The sequence below is a fragment of the Larus michahellis genome, chromosome 3, assembly GCF_964199755.1.
Source record: "Larus michahellis chromosome 3, bLarMic1.1, whole genome shotgun sequence".
In the NCBI taxonomy this organism is placed as follows: domain Eukaryota; kingdom Metazoa; phylum Chordata; class Aves; order Charadriiformes; family Laridae; genus Larus; species Larus michahellis.
Window position 1 is genome coordinate 116,115,681 of NC_133898.1, and position 18,243 is coordinate 116,133,923.

Sequence of the window (18,243 nt, forward strand, 5' to 3'; positions counted from 1 at the left end):
TTTTGCAATGTAGTATATTTATCTAGAGCTGTATTTGCCATCCACAGATGGTGAAGCATATTTTAGGCTGCTCCCATTGCATTTCTGTCCCCCCTTTGTTCATTGGGTGGAAAATATGATCCGGATACGGCATAGGGTGCTCTGTCAGAAGAAATCAGTGAAGATCTCTTTCAAGCAGTGGGGCCCTTCTCTGTGAATGAGGTAGAGCCTCTAAACCTGTGGGGTCTGTGTATATCCTTGGAGAACCACCACAGAGACTGTCTGGCTCTGCCTCTGCAGCTCCAAAAGAGATGTCTCTGAAGTGTCTTTAAGACACTGTCTCCGTGTGTGCATGTGGCTGCCCCCCAGACCGCAGCTGCACTGCTTCCAGGAATGAGCCGAGAGGAGGAGGCTTGGGGTAAGGAAAAACAAAAGTCTCGTTTTGAGGATGGCTCAAAAGCTAACCTCTACAATCAGTGTGGGATTACTCTTTGTATATTTGTTTTGGATTCTGAAAAGATTCTCAGAAACAGTCTCTAGCACCAGTAACTGGAAGAAAGAGTAATATACCCCAAGTGGTGATTTCTTAGAATTTTCCTCGGAAAACATGCATTTCAAGATAATCTCTCTCCTGCCTTGCCAGTCTGCTTCCTACTGCTTTACTCTAAGATCTCAAGTGCTGCTGTACGCAAAGGTATAGAGCAGATGTGTGAGACAATTCTTGGAAAGAGAGTTGTGCCTCTTTGCTGGGTAATAGTGAGAAAGTCTTTGTGCTTACAGAGCTGGGAAGGAGAATGACCCAGACCTGTACAACTTAGGGATCATTTTTTACTAATTTTCCACTCGCCACTTTGATCATCGCTTCCTAGCGTTGATTTGTGGCACCTCCTTCCCTCCTTTTTTCCTCCCTCAACTTGGCTTCTTCCTGCTGCTTAACAAGCTCAATTGGTTTTATGTATGTAATTCTTTTTTTTAAGAGAGTTTGAAGGTGGTCTCTAAAAGAATTGCTTTCATCCACAGCCAGGAACTGATCAAAGCAACACACAAAAGCCGAATGGGAGCCAAGGCAGAGCTGCTTGACCAGCCGTAGGGTCAGGGTTCTGTGCTGGAGAAATAGTAAAGCATATCAGCTGAACGGTGCTGGAAGCTGCTGATAAGGGATTTTCTCTCCAGTAACACCTGCAAAGTTTATGAGATCCTGCAGGAAAATCAAAGAAATCTGCATCAGAATACGTTGTTTCCTGCAGAGAGGAATGTGAAAGCATTTGCAGGATGAAGTGCCATTGCCTAAATGTATTTATTGCCATATCATATATTAGGGTCAGTCTGCACTATTATTAAAACACTGGACTATCACCCAGCTCTACAATGACTTCTATGAAGTGGCTCCTTCACCCAGTTGTGAGGATATTAAGGAACAACTCATATGATTGCCTGTGAAAAGAAGATTCACACTAAATCAAAAAAGCAAGTAAATGAAAATCAGAGTTATTGTTATGTCTGAAAATAGATTTCCAGTGAAAATTATAATTAAGAAACAAGTTAATAATAGATGTTCAGTCATCTGTAAAAAGTCTAATTAAGATTTCTTCCAAATTCTTCTTGCAGATACAGATTTTTATCGGGCATCGGTCCCAATAGTGATTATGATTTTAAAAAATTTGAGTAGTAAACCAGTGTATGACTTTTCACAAAGGACTTTCTACTATGACCAATTTGAACTTTGTCTGGCATTTTTTCTTCTGTATTCAGAGAAGCTAAAATGAAGTGGCATTTTTAAACAAATCATTACTTTAGATGTCTCAGAAAAACTGAAGTCTGGTTTGAAAGTAGGCATAAAAGTTTCTAGGGTGAAGGAAGTTTAAGTTTTCTGGAGTCGTAAAGGAAGACTAAACTATGTCTTAAAACCAAAACAGCCTTTCATCCTTAAATAATTAAAAGAATCTGGTTGCAATTGGAGTTTTCTGTTTCCCCAGAAAACTAGAATGTAGGCTATCACAGCTTAGATTCCTTGTCACTAAATTGCCAACATGCCTTAGTCCAGATCTCCAAGCATAGTTGTTTATTTTAATGGTTTTATGGCAAGTTAAGTGGTTTTGTATTTAGTCAAGCTTTATTTTTTTTTGTGTCCAAGTAGAGTTGAATTTGTATGAGTTTAAAAATATGATTTCTTTTTTTGATAGACATATCTGGAAATTCTTTTTTCCTTTTTCTGTAGAAAATATTCATGTGCGATTTTTGCTACTGTTCCCTGCGTGAATTGTAGCATTTTCATTGAAAAATGAACACCATGTCCTCAAAAGTAATGTTTGTTGGTTTGCAGTTGAAAAATTTCAGCAAAAATAAGAAAATACTTGGTTTTAGCGAAGTTCTTCTCTTTCCAATGGGCAAAATGGATGTGAAATAATTTCATATTAAGAATGATCCGTTAGATATTTTAATTTATTATCTGCTTGAAGAAAAAAAGAAAGCAACAGCTTTTTAATAGTGTTTTTATTGAGGTCATTTAACATTGATTTCTCCAAGTCTGTTTTCATCCCTTTTGATATGGATCTGTGTGATTTTTTCCAAGGGCACAGAGGGCAGTTAACAAATGGGCTTGATTTTTCAGTAGGTGGGGAAAATTGCATATATTTGATTTCATTGCAAAGGTGTCCATATTAAGCGCTGCAGCAATCTCCTGAGAATAACGACCTCCCCCTACCCTATTATTTACTTCGGAAGTGACTGAGAGAACTGATTTCAGTGATTAATAGAAGCAATTTGGCTTGGGATCTAAAGTTGCCAAAAAGCTCGGTGATGTCTTCCCACTTCCCACTTTCAGTGTACTTGAAAGCTTGGCAGCTTTCAATCTGCACTCTTGTTCCAACATCCTGTTGCTTGGAAACATGAGTCAGCGGAAGAAATCATCTCACTCTTAATGCAGGAGAAATCCCCTGTCTGTGGTCAGCCTGATATTCAAAATCAAGAGAGGATATCAGGTAAAAATTAAAAGCAAACGCAAAAGAGAAGAGAAGTGGTAGAGAGATGCGAGTAGTCTTCTTGCGGTATATTCTCTTTATGGAAACAGTAGCAGAATTGTTCTTGGCTGTATAAAGATGGTAGGATTATGTTCTCTGTGACCTGTCATCAGCCTTAATCAGAGCCTCTGTGTTTAATCATGAACTGCTTTCCAAAGTGGCATTATTAGGAAACCATTAAGTTTAACCTGGTCTGGTCTGTAGATAACATTTCTAATATAATTCCACAGGAGATATATGAGTTCTAAGATCTTGTAACAGAAAAGGAGCTGGAAATTCTGGCAAAGGTAACTGTGGTTTAAGTTAAAGCTTTAATGTTGCTTTTAAAATGTAATGGCCAAATGGTGTCTACTGAATTGCCGTAACTTTATTCATACATGCAACACAGAATGGCTGGAGACTTTTAGATGATCTGACAGCTTTATTTCTGCGGAATAAATTACTTCACTGAAAAAGTGGATTTCAATCAGCAGATCTCTAAGTGACTGTTGATATTAACCTTATTAGCACTGTAGAGTTGAGCTCACTAGAGGATCATAATTTCATTTATCAGCAACTTCAAAATTTCTCTTTCTGGGGTAAGACTAACAGCAGAATATTGAACCCTTTTTGAAGATTTTGATGAAAATCATAGGAATAGTAAAACATTGGTCTGGAAATGATCTCAAATGAGGAAACGTATTTAAGTGTTTCCCACACTCCAGTATTATATCATAACCATCAGTCTTCTGAGCCCTTTTTTCCTCTCTTACTGCCAAGTCATTCTGGCAGAATGTTATAAACAAACAGATTTGACTTCCAGAAACAAATACTTTTTCAGAATTTGGCAATAGTCCACCTATTTACTATGTTAGTACCAACAAATAAAAAACTTTGTAAATTACTTCTACAAGTGATAATGTTGTGGCACATGAACAACGAGATCACTTTCTGAAAGAATAAGTTTATCTTTGCCCATATGAGCTACAGCTGTATTGGTAAATTGAAGAGTTGCAGGAAAAAATCCTGTGTGCCAGAAATCAGTTTTCTGTTGTAATGTCTCGGCATGGCTGTGGTGCTAGTGCTCATTCTCTGTGGCAATTCCCAGGCACGCTTCAGAAGTTATGGTGGGCCAGTGACCATTCCCAAAAGGCATTTTTGCATAGAGTAACCTTGTTTTGAGGCTAGTAGTAAAGGCATAAGATATAATACTATGCTGAGTCTGCTGGGGGGTAAATGTCAATAAGAGACTCTTTTAGTTCTCCAGAATCAAGAATTTTATATAACCTGGGGGAATATATTTACCACACAGTATCACTTTTACACAAGACAAATGTTAATATAGAAGATGAAAAATAATTTATTCTTCCAAATCCAAAGCTAAAGAAAGCACTGTCTATAATTACAGATAGCTTCATGGAAACAAGAGTAAAACGTGACTAGACAGTTTTGTGGCTGAACTGAATCCCTGAGGAGGATCTTATAGTATATATCACTACCATTGAAAAGAAGCAGGTTTGTGCTGTCTCCAAATTTTCTTTTCTTATTAGAGTTACGTTTACATACAAGTCCCTGCCTTAGGATTTCTTTCTTCTTAATGAGATTGTTGTTTTTAATACAGGATTAGACACTTTACCAAGCTTTAGAAATATTGATGAATTTTGGATGTTACTGGATGTTCAAAGAGCAAAAGGATCACACTAACAACTTTGCCGGTACTGATCTGTGAACAAATTGTTAACCTGCAGTAAAGAATGCTTTCTCCTCCCAGACAAATTTTAATAGATAGCCTTTTGGATACCTAAATCTATAGTTCATCCAAACAAATCCCCTCATTTTATGCAAGCGATGAATTGCCTCTTGCCATAGCAATAACATATTATTTTGGAATAACAGTGAGCTTGGAAATATCTTACCATTCTCCTCTTAGAAATAATCCAATAGAAATGACTCTGTTGGGCCATTTCAGAAGTATGAAAGCTGGCTGCTTACACGGGGAAAATACACCCATTGTTACACTGTTTTGCTGGAAGGATTACTCTATTAGAATAGTAATGTCAATTATATTTTACAATGCAAAAAATTTGCAATGTAATATGAAACTTTTCCTCCTGTAATAATTTGTAAGTCATATCTAAGATTGAATTTGTTAGTAATTAATTGTGTCTTCCTAATTTCGCACTTAGATCCCTTGACTGTTTTTTCAAGCCTTCTTAACACAGCCCACATATATTCTTTACCCGGTTTCTGCTGAAGGCAGTCTTTCTTTATCAGTCTAATTCAGTGGGAGTTGTCAAAAGCCCTGGATTAATTTGCAAGCTCTAAAGTCTATAGCTTTCCTTAGGATACACAGTCTGTCCTAGGTATAGGACAAGTTTTGTCCAGAATTGCTGTTCTAAATCTTCAGTCTTCACAAAATCTTAATAATCCTCACTGATCATTATCACAGATGACTGCAACTAAAAAGTCACTAGTGTGTTACCGTCTTTGTTCCACTGTGCGAAGGATCTCCCACCAAGATCTAGGTGATGGCACTGCATGTCCTCCTTCTGCTGGCAATTGCCCTGTCTTATCATGACCAGTCACTGTCATGGCTCTCTTGGTAGGGTCTGCCCTCGTGGCCGAGAGGGAGCTCCTTTTCTAAATCACAGCAGCTGGAGTACAGGGTCAAGCAGAACAGTGCAGGTTTTCTTCAAAGCCTGACTAGTTCAACTGCAGTTGAACTTGAAGTTGACCCTATATGTGACAGACATTAACCCTGAAGATCCCTGTTTTTCCTAGTCAGGTAATCCCTGTTTACCACAGGAATCCTGACAGTTCCTTGTTTGGAATTTGAGGGCTGTTCTCTTTAGTGACTAACACACTTCTACTCCCATTTTCATATGCCTGGACTCGGCATCTCTCTTTGGCAGTATTATCCATGGGTTTCTAAGATGTTGGCCTGACCTGCTTCGTTTGTATCTGCAATTGTTTCTTAGGGTCCCAAGTTCCTCAGAGTGGATTTCTTCTTTTTATCTTGGTTTTAAGAAGCTCTTCCAGATCCAGGTCTTTCCCTGTTTTCTCCCCTTTGTATTGGCAAGTATTTTCCTCCATGTGCTCTCCATGGAAACTGACAGTGTGATAGGGAGGTGCCCTTTGATTTATCAGTAGCTGGGGTCAAGGGCTATCCTTCTGTGTCAGTGTGTTGGTTTGTTGTTTTTTTTTTTTAATAGAGCTGGTCACCATCTATGTTCATGGCTTGGAATTTCACAAGCATTTGAAAGTTTAGCCTGTGCCACCCACTTGTATCCAAGAGAGACATAAATCTGGGCTGGGAACGCTGAGTTCATTGAAGCAGGAAAATAGGACTCAAAGCCTTTGCTTCCTGGTGCCACAGAGTCAGCAATTTACAATTCAGGTACCACAATCTGAGAAGCTTTAAAGAAAAGACGGGATGACAACCATCGTAGAGTTAGTGAGAAACAGCTTCTCCCTTTCTTGCTTCATAGAAATAATTTCTCCTGCAACTGGGAGTGTCACTGGGACTCTGAATGACAAAGGATGATGCGGGCAAAAATGCTCCTGCGATGCCCGTTTTCTGGTGTGTGTTTGATGATGAAAATGGCTATAAAATACTTATCACATCTTCCAAAGTATATTCCTGGATTTATGATTGTGTTTGGCACTGTGATTGTAAGATTCCACAGGTACACAGGACCTTACCAGAAAGCTTATTTTTGTTTCATTTTACAACCCCATTCACATCATAATTAAATTAGCACCTGAATGGATAAATATCTATATCTTTTCCTAATAAACTGTACAGGATAATAGCTGACTATGTCTATGAAAGAGAATTTATAAACAGGAATATTACAGTGTTTTCTCATTGATCACAATTAGATCCAGAAAGTGATCAGTAAAGCAAGTAAGTCTTCATTGCATAAAGCAGTCTGTGTACCTATTTGTCTAATAATGCTTTTGAGTTGTCTCAGAATGTTTTGTCTCACTCTGGATGAATTTAAAAACGTCCTATTTTTCACGTGCTTTAATGGAGCTTTTCAAGAAGTAAGTTTGAAAATCAGGTGGACCCATCTGCTTTGCATGGTCATGTTGAGAACAGGTGGAATCCAGCCCTTTGTAAGACAAGCCTCTGCCACTGCAGTCAAACTTTTGCATACTCTCTTTGTGCTGTAGCGGTGATTTTATAAGTGCAAAAAGTCTTTTGGATGTTACATGAATTTTTCATATGTTGGCTCTGTTTTTAAATAAAGCAGTCTATGGAAGAAAGTGTGTGACATGGATGATAGCTGAACGCAGTTTCCACTCCTGAAGGTGTAACTCTGAATGTTACCGTGTAGAGAGCATGTTCATGCATTTTTATTTCTCTTTAGTCCAGATTTCAAGACTGCGATGAACAGTCATGTAGAACCAGTATTGTACCTGCCCCTGAAGATGTAGAGATGGGCCCCTGAGACCGCAGATGCCTCCAACCTAACAAGAGAAAATTTTAGTTCATAATATGGGAAGGATTTTAAAAGAACAAAGAATTAAATGGGTACCTGTCAGATACCTTGATAATTAAACATTTTATATTAAACATAAAACATCAATGTAACAAAGACAAATAATTATCAGGATACCTGAAAGTCATACGCTGTTTGAAAGATGGATTAGAACTAGAACTAAACATCTTCTAGTGCTTTTGTTTAGCAACAGCATTTAGTATAATTCATTTCAGAGCTTGACCTTGGGTTTCCTGCATACACCTCTGATAAAGCATTTTAAGGACAATACTGATGTCAGGCTTTCCGCATTGTCTTCAGCTGTGTTTGGTGTAGGCGAAGCAGTACTTAAAACAAGAGGAGCCAGAGGGTTCCTATCAATGCGTAGAGAACTGTGATCTGCTTTTTGTGTTGGAAGAGAAGACGCGCCCTCACTTCCATGTGAGCTCTGAACATCACTAATAGGCTTTGCAGCTTCTCATTTACCCTTCACCAAATGGATGTATCAGTACTACTTACTGCAACTTTGCTGTTTGGTTTTGCATATACACACGAATATTTTGTGAGTAGCGCCTGCTTCTTCTCTAGATCATGTTCTTAAATGCTACCTGCATTGTTTTAGAATTCTTACTGTGCTCTATTAATAGTATCTGTATAATATCAATAGGCTATAATATAGAGAATCAACTATACTATATATATAATTTACATGATACAAACATATAAAATATGATCATATATGTAAAGTATGCTTTACAGAGTCATATCCAAATTGTCAATTTTGTATGTTGTTCCTTTGAAACTCCTTTTTCCATCAGGAGCTGTATGTGGTTGCACAGTAGTTTTTCTTTTGCTTGACTGATTCCTCCAGGATGCTTCCCAACAGGCTCATTTCCCAGGCAGTGCCCAGTGCTGAGGAGGGGCTGTTCAGTGGTTAGGAATTACTGCCGCAAACAGGAAGCGTTTCATGCTTTCTATTCACAGTTGCTTGAGGAGGGAAAGGACGTGGGGCCCAGGGCAAGAGCTACTTTGTAATAGGAAAAGAAAGCTGACGTGGCTTTTGGTTATACCAGTTCATTGTGTTTGCTGCGGAAAGCAGGCGGCAGTTAAGTACAGGGGATATTCAGCTGGAATAGACTGACTCCTCAATGACAGAATGCGTAAATTATGCAGTTTCTAAGTCCTAATAATTGAATGCAAAATCAAATAAATAATCAATGCCTCATTCTGAAAAAAAGAATTAATAAAATGCTACTTGACAGGGAAAAATATTGCTTAAGTTGAAAAGAAAAAGCTGTTATCTTTCCCAATATCTGAGTTACAGCAATGCTGCGTTATTTATGAGACAGCTCCTCTAAAGACATGTTGAACTGCTTTATCTATGAGTTTTCAGCCACGATGGGCCATGCAAAGATAAATTCACAAAACTCTGCTATTCCCCAGATCATTTAACATTTATTCTGTTCAAATCATGTAAAACAAAAAGGCTGTTTTACAGATGAGATTGCTGACTATTGAAAATGCATCTCCTCAATTGCTGTATAAACCAAGGAATTGCTCGAATCAGATTTCTAGCCACATCTTCAAGAAGGTGTCAAAGCTTGCTGCCTTTCTGCTGAATTACAGAAAGCTGTTACTTTTAGATAACTTCCTGTAATTTACCAGCAGGATCTGCTCAGCGACTGCCGCAGTCAATGTTCTTTTCCTTTGCCTTTCTTTGTGGACAATGAAGCTTCTCTCCTTCATGAGCGATGTTGTAGACTGACATCAACATGCGGTGATCAGGTTCTGAGTGCTAAAATTGAAATATCTATTTTATTTTTTTCTTCTTGTCTCCTTTTCTTCTTTGGGAAGATGGGAAATTCTTACGCTGGTCAGCTCAAGACAACACGGTTTGAAGAAGTATTGCATAATTCCATTGAGGCCTCTCTCCGCTCAAACAACTTAGTTCCCAGACCAATCTTTTCTCAGTTGTATTTGGAAGCTGAACAGCAACTGTCATCACTGGAAGGTAGGAAATAATGGAATTTATATTTCTGCTCAAAGACTGTTCTGCTGTTTGCTCTCCCAAGGCTCAGCACACACATTTCAAATCAGCATACAGAAAACCAAAAGTATTTAAAGTTTTTCTTTGGATTTTTATGGTCTACAAATATATATATGTGTGTGTTAGAATTGGATTAAAAATACAAACTGCATTGTCTTTTATTTTGACAAAATTAAGCCAATTGCTTGCTCAGATTTATCAATATACATAAATTGAAGTACTAGGGATTGTTCCAGTAAATGTATGGAGTAATCTTTGGAGATTTGGAACATATACCTGTTATCCTATAATTTATCATACACTGCTGAAAGTTATGCAGTAAAAGATGCTAAACACATGACAGATTTATAAAAGTTATATGCTAAGACTGATTTTCATTCTGAATAAATACAGCAGAAATATTTTTAGCTTTTAAGAAGGTTTATGACTACTTTAGACATAATATTTTTAGTTATTCTGTGGTTGCGAAGGTAAAAATTCAGGACGTGTTCTCTTGTAAACCCTACACAAGTTGCTATTTAACACCTGAGATTTCTCTCTGCATTTTTGTTTGTGTTTCTGAATTTCATTTGCTCAGTCTTTTTTTTTTTTAATTGGAAGTAGTATAGTTTAAATGAACTGTATAGATCTGATAAGCAAACTCATGGTACAATTTGGTGTTTTGTTATGTGTAGTAGTCTCATGGTTTTCATTGAGTTGACTGGTGTGTGCAGAACACTGGCATGTTGGTGCGAGGTTATGTTTAATAATTTCATTATTTAGCCATTTCTGTCACCAGGGCGGTGTTTCATTTCTTTTGATCAGACCTGCTTCCCCTGTCATACTTCGCTAAGGATGTCTTAGATATCTATGTAATGAAAAATGCATAATGGTTAACAATCCACAGTAATAAAAAAAAAAAAAATCAGCCCAAGAAGTAGTATTAGATGAAAGTATTTTGCACAGATTAAACTGTTTACTATTACCTCATGGTAACAGCTGAGAAAACTTTTCTTGAAAAAGCAAATCTGTTCACAGCTCACACATCATTAGTCATTTTTTTTTCTTTGCTAAAATAGGACATAATAATGACTATACATTCATTGTTTAAATACATATGCTGGTTATTTCCTATTCATTGTTCAAATACATATACTGGTTATTTCCTACACAATGTCATCCTTCTATCAAACCCTTCTATGAGCATTTCATAAACTTTTCCATGGCAACCAACTGTGATGTCACAAAATGGATTATGAGATCAGTCAGGAAAGATGCTACAGGAGCAGATGCATTGTTCAGGAACAAAAGTGCAATTTCACTCTTCTGTAACTTCTTTCTTTCAAGGCTTTCAAAGAACTTTCCAAACCTTGAAGGACTGATTCTGTTTTCTTTGCAGTTAATGGAAACAGAATTGAACTGTAATTAATTAAAAGTTTCACAACAGCCGGGCCGAGAACATTCCTTTCATCAAAGTTTCAGACAAGGGGAACTCTGAAGGGACCTATAATAGTTTTTCCTAGGTTGTTCCTCAGGTGGGAAAGGTCTGCAAGCTGGTGTCATGTACTCCAGCCTCATCACAAATTGAAATTTCCACTTCTAGCTCCATGAATCCCTGTGCTCTGAGGGCCGGGAGGCATCTGAAGCAGAGAACCATCCTTGGGGTCTTGTACGAGCCCCTCCCCTCCCCTCTCATTGTTGTCTTTCCTTGGCCCTGGCATTCTGACACGGTGATATACTCGGACTATGCTTGGCCATAGCTGCCTGTTGGTCCACAATACAGCAAGTGGTTTCCTCTGGTGAAGCAGACATGATATAAATAATTTGAACAAGGTTGTGCAGTGGGTCAGTGCAACCCAAGTGCTTTGGCTTTCTATTTTGTGGACTGATAACACATTATAGATGTTCAAAGTAGCATTTGGCAACAAAACCAGCCACCAGTAAATAAGACTGGTATTATGTATTTTGTCTTTGATGATGTTACAATATCAAAATTGCTCAAGAGCCTGAAAATTGAGCATATAGTCAGTTTAAGAAAAAAACAATTGGAAATTTTTTTTTTCAACTTTATCAATCACCAGTTGTAACTTGTCATTTTAGGTTTATATTTTTCTGTTCAAAAAACATTTTTCTGTCTCTTTTTGATACATAAATGACCATCTAAACCAGAAAAAAATGCCTAGCCACTGAAACTAGCCTAATATCATTACATATCTGTCATGATAATTCATGCAAAAGAGACTGTAGTGTGCCTAGAGACAAGTTAAATGAACGTGTTGGTCCCTTCTGGCCTAGATGTTACATTTTTTGCAATGAGCTTGCGAACACCTGTTTTTCCAGTGAGTATGGTTTTCCAGTCTACACATTTGAAAGAAACCTACATATCATAAACATATGTCTTCATAGGCATTTATACCATTGCATTTATACAATTACATTTACACAATTGTATTTTCCACGTGAAATGTCTTAATCACAACTGTATAAGCATGAAGGTCTAATAAATCCTTTGTAAGAGCTGAAAAGAATTCCTTTAAAGCAAACGGTGGTGTTTATGATACCTATGAATAAATTTAAATTCAATAAAATGTGGACAAAATCTTCCCAGTATGTCTGTTGGTTTAATGGTGCTATATCAAGTTATGTCAGCTGACTGACTAGTTCTGTAACATACAACAGAAGAACTCGGGTTGTGAGTCCACTTTTGCCACCATCTTGTCTCTGGTGTTGAGTGCTTGATTGTGTGTTCTTTTGGGATTGTTTAAGAGAAAAAGATGTGGGACAGACACATACAGACACAGAATTCTTTGAAGGGGCCCTGCTTTAAAAGTAAAAGCAGAAACTGCAGATCAGTAAGAAGAGGAAACTGTAGATCTTTTTTAAATAAGCAGCAGAAGCCCTAATGCTGCCCCTTATAGGTGACAGCAGCTCATTCTTGTTTATTATAGGTACATATTTGCTCTTGTACTTTTTTTATTTTTGACCTGAAAGCGTTGTAGGTCTCCTATTTCTTACTCTCCACTTCCATTTCTTGTCTCTTTGTTTTTGATGTGAAATTACCTGTTACGGCTGAACAAACCCAGCAGTTTACCATCACCCAAAGGGGAAAATCCCACATTCTGCTCCCCTCTACTCCTCCTGGCCACATGTTCCCATTTTCTCCCGTTTCATCAATTTTGGCATTTTCTGTGTCTTCCACTGAGCTAATTTAATATGTAAACCCAGTAAAAAAACCACCCGGTCACTTTTGTTTGCTCAGTTTTCTGCTGGGTTAGCAGGCAGGCTCCAGTTAACAAGCTCCAGTGCCAGAGCTGGCACAAAGAGGAAGGAGGAACTTCATGGCTGGGAGAGTGGGAAAGAGCGTAGAGCCAGACTCTCTGCTTTTTCATTGCATTTGGATATTAGTCAAGGTTAGGTCATAACACATAACTCACCCCTGACTTAAATAGCAAAGATGGAGAGCTTCGCTTTTCCCTTGTTCACTTCCAGCATTTTTGTCTTTAGGCTACAACCTTAAACCAGTCATGTTTAATGTTCTGTCCTTATCTGTGTGCACCAGGACTGAAGCTTGATGTTTAGATACTTAAAAGTAAACGTACCCGTCAAATCCTCTTCTAGACTGGGGTGTACATCCTAATAACCTTTAGAGACAAATCTTCAAACTCCAGGTTTCTCTCTTCAGCTTCCTTCCAAATTCTCATTTATCCTGTAGTTTTTGTTTTGCTGATTCTACAGTCATTTAATAATCATAAAATAAAAAGCTATTCTGAGGAGGGTCATGGGGGAAAAAATTCTCAAAGAATAGTCTATGGGATTCTGAGTGCCTTATCTAAAGTCAGTCAAAGCAAAGAGAGTATGTTCAGTTGACACTGAGCTTTGGAGGATGACTGCATTGTTTTTCTGTTTCAAGACTAAAACCTGGATCAACAGAATAATGTAGGAGCAAACTGCTATTTTACTTTCCCAAGTAAAGAAGCAATCTTGAATTGAAAGGCTGAAACATACACCAATAAAATACAAGTGAATTCTATTAACAAGCAAGCTATCAGGTAAAAATACTGATGTAGGTAGCCATTGCACCAGAAATGTGGTTTACTGCAGAGAATCTGAAGAAGAAACACCTAAAGCCCTCTAAAAAATGAAGTCTACATCATATATTGTTGTCTTCAGTATTCAGTATTGCCTCCTAGACTAGCACCGTCCATGCACAGGCTGCTGTGAATCATCTTCGTAGACATCTGCCTTTCCTTGACATTGTTCAGAGAGCGGCAGTGCTTTACTCACAGCTGGATTCTGGTAGGAGACAGAAGGCCTGAGAATTAGGTGTTCTTATCGTGACATCATCTGTGGTGAGCCTAGTTTCCAGCAGGAACCGTTTCTTCAGTTTCCTGTACAACATCAAGGACATGGTCAATACCTAATTAATAGCATCTGTACTTGGGCTGTAGCCAGGATATTCTAAAGTGCTAAGAAGTAAGGACTTTGGGTTTATGTTGGCTGTTAATATTACAAAGGATACAGTTACACTGCTGTAATCAGCAAGAGTTCAAACATCAGGAATTAGGCCTCTAAAAATCATGAGGTTAGCTTAAAAATAATGAGATTTTAAAAAATAAAAAATTGAGGCTTCTTTTTATTTGTCCTTTAGGTTCTTTTACTTTCTCAGGTACAGTTGTGTCATGCTTTTGAACTTTTTTTTGCACAGGAGCTAAAAGCTTTATTTTTTTGATGAAAGACATTCTATTGTAAGCATGACTGGAAATTGGAGCGTTAAGGAAACAACAAGTAACTTAAGAGTTGGCAACAGTAAGGTCATTGTCAAGAGGAGAGAATCCAGTTTGCTGTAATACTTTCTGTAACTGGGTCACCCTGTTCATTCATTGGTTTGTTGCCAGCATTTTCTGTTCTCTAAGTCATTTACACTATGATAATTTGTAGCAGGCAGCAGAGCAGATAATGAGGAAGAAGAAGAAGAGGAGGAGGAAGAAGGCTCAGAATCAAGTAGTCCTCCTGTTTCTTACCAGATGAAGCCTCCCCCAGAAGGATGTTGCACTACTGATGGTAAGAAGTGCACTAAACATGCTGTCAAAAAGCATTTGCCCTACTGAAAAGGGTAGGTTTGGGGCCATTTCCTCTATAATTCATCAGAATGAGATAATCTATACAATATAGAAATCCTAAAAATGTCATTGTTCATTACCTGCCAGATAAAGCTGGATTGCTCTTGGTTGCTCTTCTATTTGACAGGGTCTTTACCCAGTGTGTCCAATAAGCATTTGTGTTGGAACGCCTGGCATGAGACAGAACTTCTGTTCTCTTAGGCAACACAACCTTTAAAAGGTTGAGTTTGCAGGCATGGCATTTGCTAAAATGAATGTGGAAAGCTTTATCACTTCTTTTTTCTATTTAAAGTGTACCTCATTCAATGTTGCTGTAAAAAATATTTTAAAAACCCAGGAAAAGCCAGTGAAATTCACCAGATACCGAGAACTATTATTTCCATTTTTGAATGTCTGACCTAAGTTATGATGCTGTTAGTAAATTGTCCCATAAGTATGTAGGTTGCAGAACATTATCAAGAAAAACTTCACTGTATATTTTCAGATTTTTGTTTGTTTATTTTACTGGTAGAGTCTGTTTATGGCTGACCAAAAGGCAGGGAAAAAATTTTTCTCTTAGTTTGCCCTTGACCCTGAGGTCAACTGATTTTGTTTTTCATTAAAAATATAGAAAGTCTTTTAATAAAGACAAATATGAGTATTAAAAAAATAATCTTGTCAACTTAAAGATACATTGAATTGTTTTTTTCTAGGTTTCTGCCAGGCTGGTAAAGATTTGAGACTGATTTCAATTTCCAATGAACATATTGAGGTACCATCAGGATTTTTACTTGTTGGTGTAAAGTCACCAAATTTACCTGACCACCTTTTAGTGTGTGCTGTGGATAAAAGGTTTCTGCCAGACGACAACGGGCGCAATGCCCTGTTGGGTAAGTGCCCGTGATTGCAGTAAGTGGATGCTTCTGTGGACTATAATTAATAGCTGATCTTTTTTTGCAGAGTGAGTTCAGCAGATCTTATTTCCGTTCCACGTCTACAGTAACGCTCACTGGTGATGCACAAGAAGATAACAACTCAGAGCTGGCTGTGTTTGCTTTGGAAAGATACAGAGCAAGCCAGTTCATTTGAAATGCTTCATCACCTTCTATCCATTAGTCCAAGGCTAAAGTCATTGTCCAATCAGTTTATGTCCTAGTTGCTGGAACTGCACATCTGGTAACTGGACTAGTTGAACTTCTGCCTGCCTCTATTTTAGCTTTCCAAATACTAACATGGACAGCCTGTAGGTCTGTCAAGTGGAACTTTCAGGCTACTATACACATGTAACTAGATTGATGGTAGTTTGGACAAGAAAAATTTCTGACCTTTTGATTTATCTCTTTGAGATTGGGATAATATTCTCCACTGTGTTTGAACAATAGCATAGTTCTGGATCCTCACCTATCACTTTTTGCTATTATCGCAATATAAATAAATATGAATGGTTGTAAGTTGAAACTTTTCCTATATGTGTAATCACGTAATACTGTGTGTTTGAATAATATTGTTTGTAGGGTATTCTAATTTCTTCCTTTTCATCTGTTTAAAAGTCTAACTTCTGACATAAATCTAGGTCCTTCCTTATTATAGCCTTTCTGATGGTGATGATCTGCGGTCATGTGAATGAATTAACTGAACATTAACGTTATTAAAATGGAATAGTTTTTATATTGGGACAAATGGTATATAATCGCAAGGAGAACTCTTTTTTTCAATTAAGCACTCTTAGGTTCTTATGTATTATTTTCATAGTTAGTTAACCAGAAACCGCTGCATCATGTATCTGTGTACCAGTCTGAGCTTTAAATAACAAAAAGGAAACATTTGTCATGTCTTTTAACTGTTTTCTTTCACAAACACTGAGGGATATGATGTGAACTCAGTTGTTATCTCAGTTTGAGCAACTCTTCAAGGCATTTGGGTTGACAGTGCAGTGTGAAGGTGCATAATGTAATTCTATGTACAGTAATTTCTTTCCTTATGTGATCTTGCAGAGTTGGATTGGTCACAGTACATTTGACCAGTGATTGTAAAAGAATTAAGAGGGCTGTAAATCACCCACGTGTTGTCATTTTAAAGATAAAGACAGGAATGTTGTACCACTCAAGTCATTCAGTGCTAGCACTATTAACAGCTTAAGCTCCTTAGGCTGTTAGTGGAGAGGAAGTAGTGTATTTGTTAATTGCATGCTAAACAAGAACAGAAAAAGGCAACAGGAACGTAACTGGGAGGTTTTTATGCTACTTGTATCCTCAGCTTGCTTATTTAATACATTTCAGCTTCCTGAAACCATTTAAATGCTTATTTTTTGCTGTTACATACACTTCAACACCAGTGAATCACAGTCTTTTTTAGTAATAATATTGTTAGATGACTTTTATGTATTCTATAACAAGCTTAAATATGAAAGAACTTAAATACTTTAAGATCCAAAGTCTTCATCTGAAAGCTGGAAATAAAACAACGTTCCTGGTCCCTCATCAAATGAAAACCCACGGTATATCTTATTGACACGAAGACAGCACACTATTTGTACAATAGATCATACTGTAGATAGAAATGATCATTTGATTCCGGTTTTCATACACCGATGCAAGTCAAATCAGGGTAAGTAAAATTGGAAGCAGACATGAATAGTCTCATGGTTTCAGGTACGTAGCGAGATAAAAGACAGAACCATTCGTGCTTTAAATTCTCTGTCTATTAGTATAACTCAGTGACCTCTGTCTTGTGACAGATTTAAGTTGAAAACATTTCGTATGAAGGAGGGAAGCTCTTTTTACTGTCTTGCTTTTAAAGACAGGATAGAAGGCTTATTTTTGGTACTCTGAGTTGAGGCTGTTCTTCAACCATGTTGGCCTTTTGAAAGTGGTCTCTTCAAGCCTTTCTAAGGTTAGAGGGAAATTGAATTGGATTAATTTTGAATAGAAATGAGCTGTCATCATGAGTCCGAATATATCCCACACTTTTGGTAAGGCTTATTGGTGATACAGGCACATCCCTTGTAATCCTTCAGCCCCATTGCTTTTTCTTAATTTCATGGTTTTTCTCTTAATATACTGTGCTTTTCTAAGGCAGCTATTACTGAGTACTGTAGATTTTTTCCAAAATAATTTATTTGAAGGGAAAAGGCACTAATGAATTACCCAATAGTTTCCTGATTTCTTATGGTCCACCTGCATACATTGGTGAAGGTGCCTGTGGAGCGTACAAAAATTCCAGAAGAAAACAGGAAACGTCTTGGTATTTTCCGGGCGAGCTTTTGACTTAGTCTTGTTCCCATTAGGGGCTGTTGATACGCCTCCAGGGTGTGTGCCAATTTATTGATTATGCTAATAAGTTGTCCCACCATCAAGACATATGTGCTTGTGATTTGAAAGTCATTTCTGTTGGAGGGTGTTTTGTTTCTTTGTCTTTACAGTTGACATATTACTCCATAGAAAAATTCACCTTTTCTAGAAAACACTGTATATTTCGCAAGCAAGAAGTTCTGTGTCTGAGCATGCATATCGTATGCTTCTGTTAATCAAGTTAGATCACGTGTTTAACTACTCTGCAAAACAGATTCAGCTTTTTGCCTTTAGGAAGCTGTTTCTTGGGTTTTTTTTGTGACACAAAGAAATGCTTAGATGGAGGAAGCACTTCTGTAATAGTGC

At 37.6% G+C, this 18,243-nt stretch overlaps 1 protein-coding gene across 8 annotated transcripts in view; it reads left to right on the plus strand.

The window, feature by feature from the left end:
* The window catches only part of GREB1 (growth regulating estrogen receptor binding 1), a 94,837-nt gene that overhangs the window by 28,942 nt on the left and 47,652 nt on the right, over nucleotides 1-18,243 (plus strand). For 7 of the 8 annotated variants that reach the window (XM_074581862.1, XM_074581866.1, XM_074581869.1 and 4 more), the window contains 3 exons: nucleotides 9,317-9,473; nucleotides 14,427-14,549; nucleotides 15,301-15,477. In XM_074581862.1, coding sequence (XP_074437963.1) covers nucleotides 9,317-9,473; nucleotides 14,427-14,549; nucleotides 15,301-15,477 — 457 coding nt within the window. Of the gene's footprint in view, nucleotides 1-3,229; nucleotides 3,287-4,386; nucleotides 4,494-9,316; nucleotides 9,474-14,426; nucleotides 14,550-15,300; nucleotides 15,478-18,243 lie in introns of all 8 variants that reach the window. The other variant, XM_074581863.1, reaches the window with a different exon arrangement.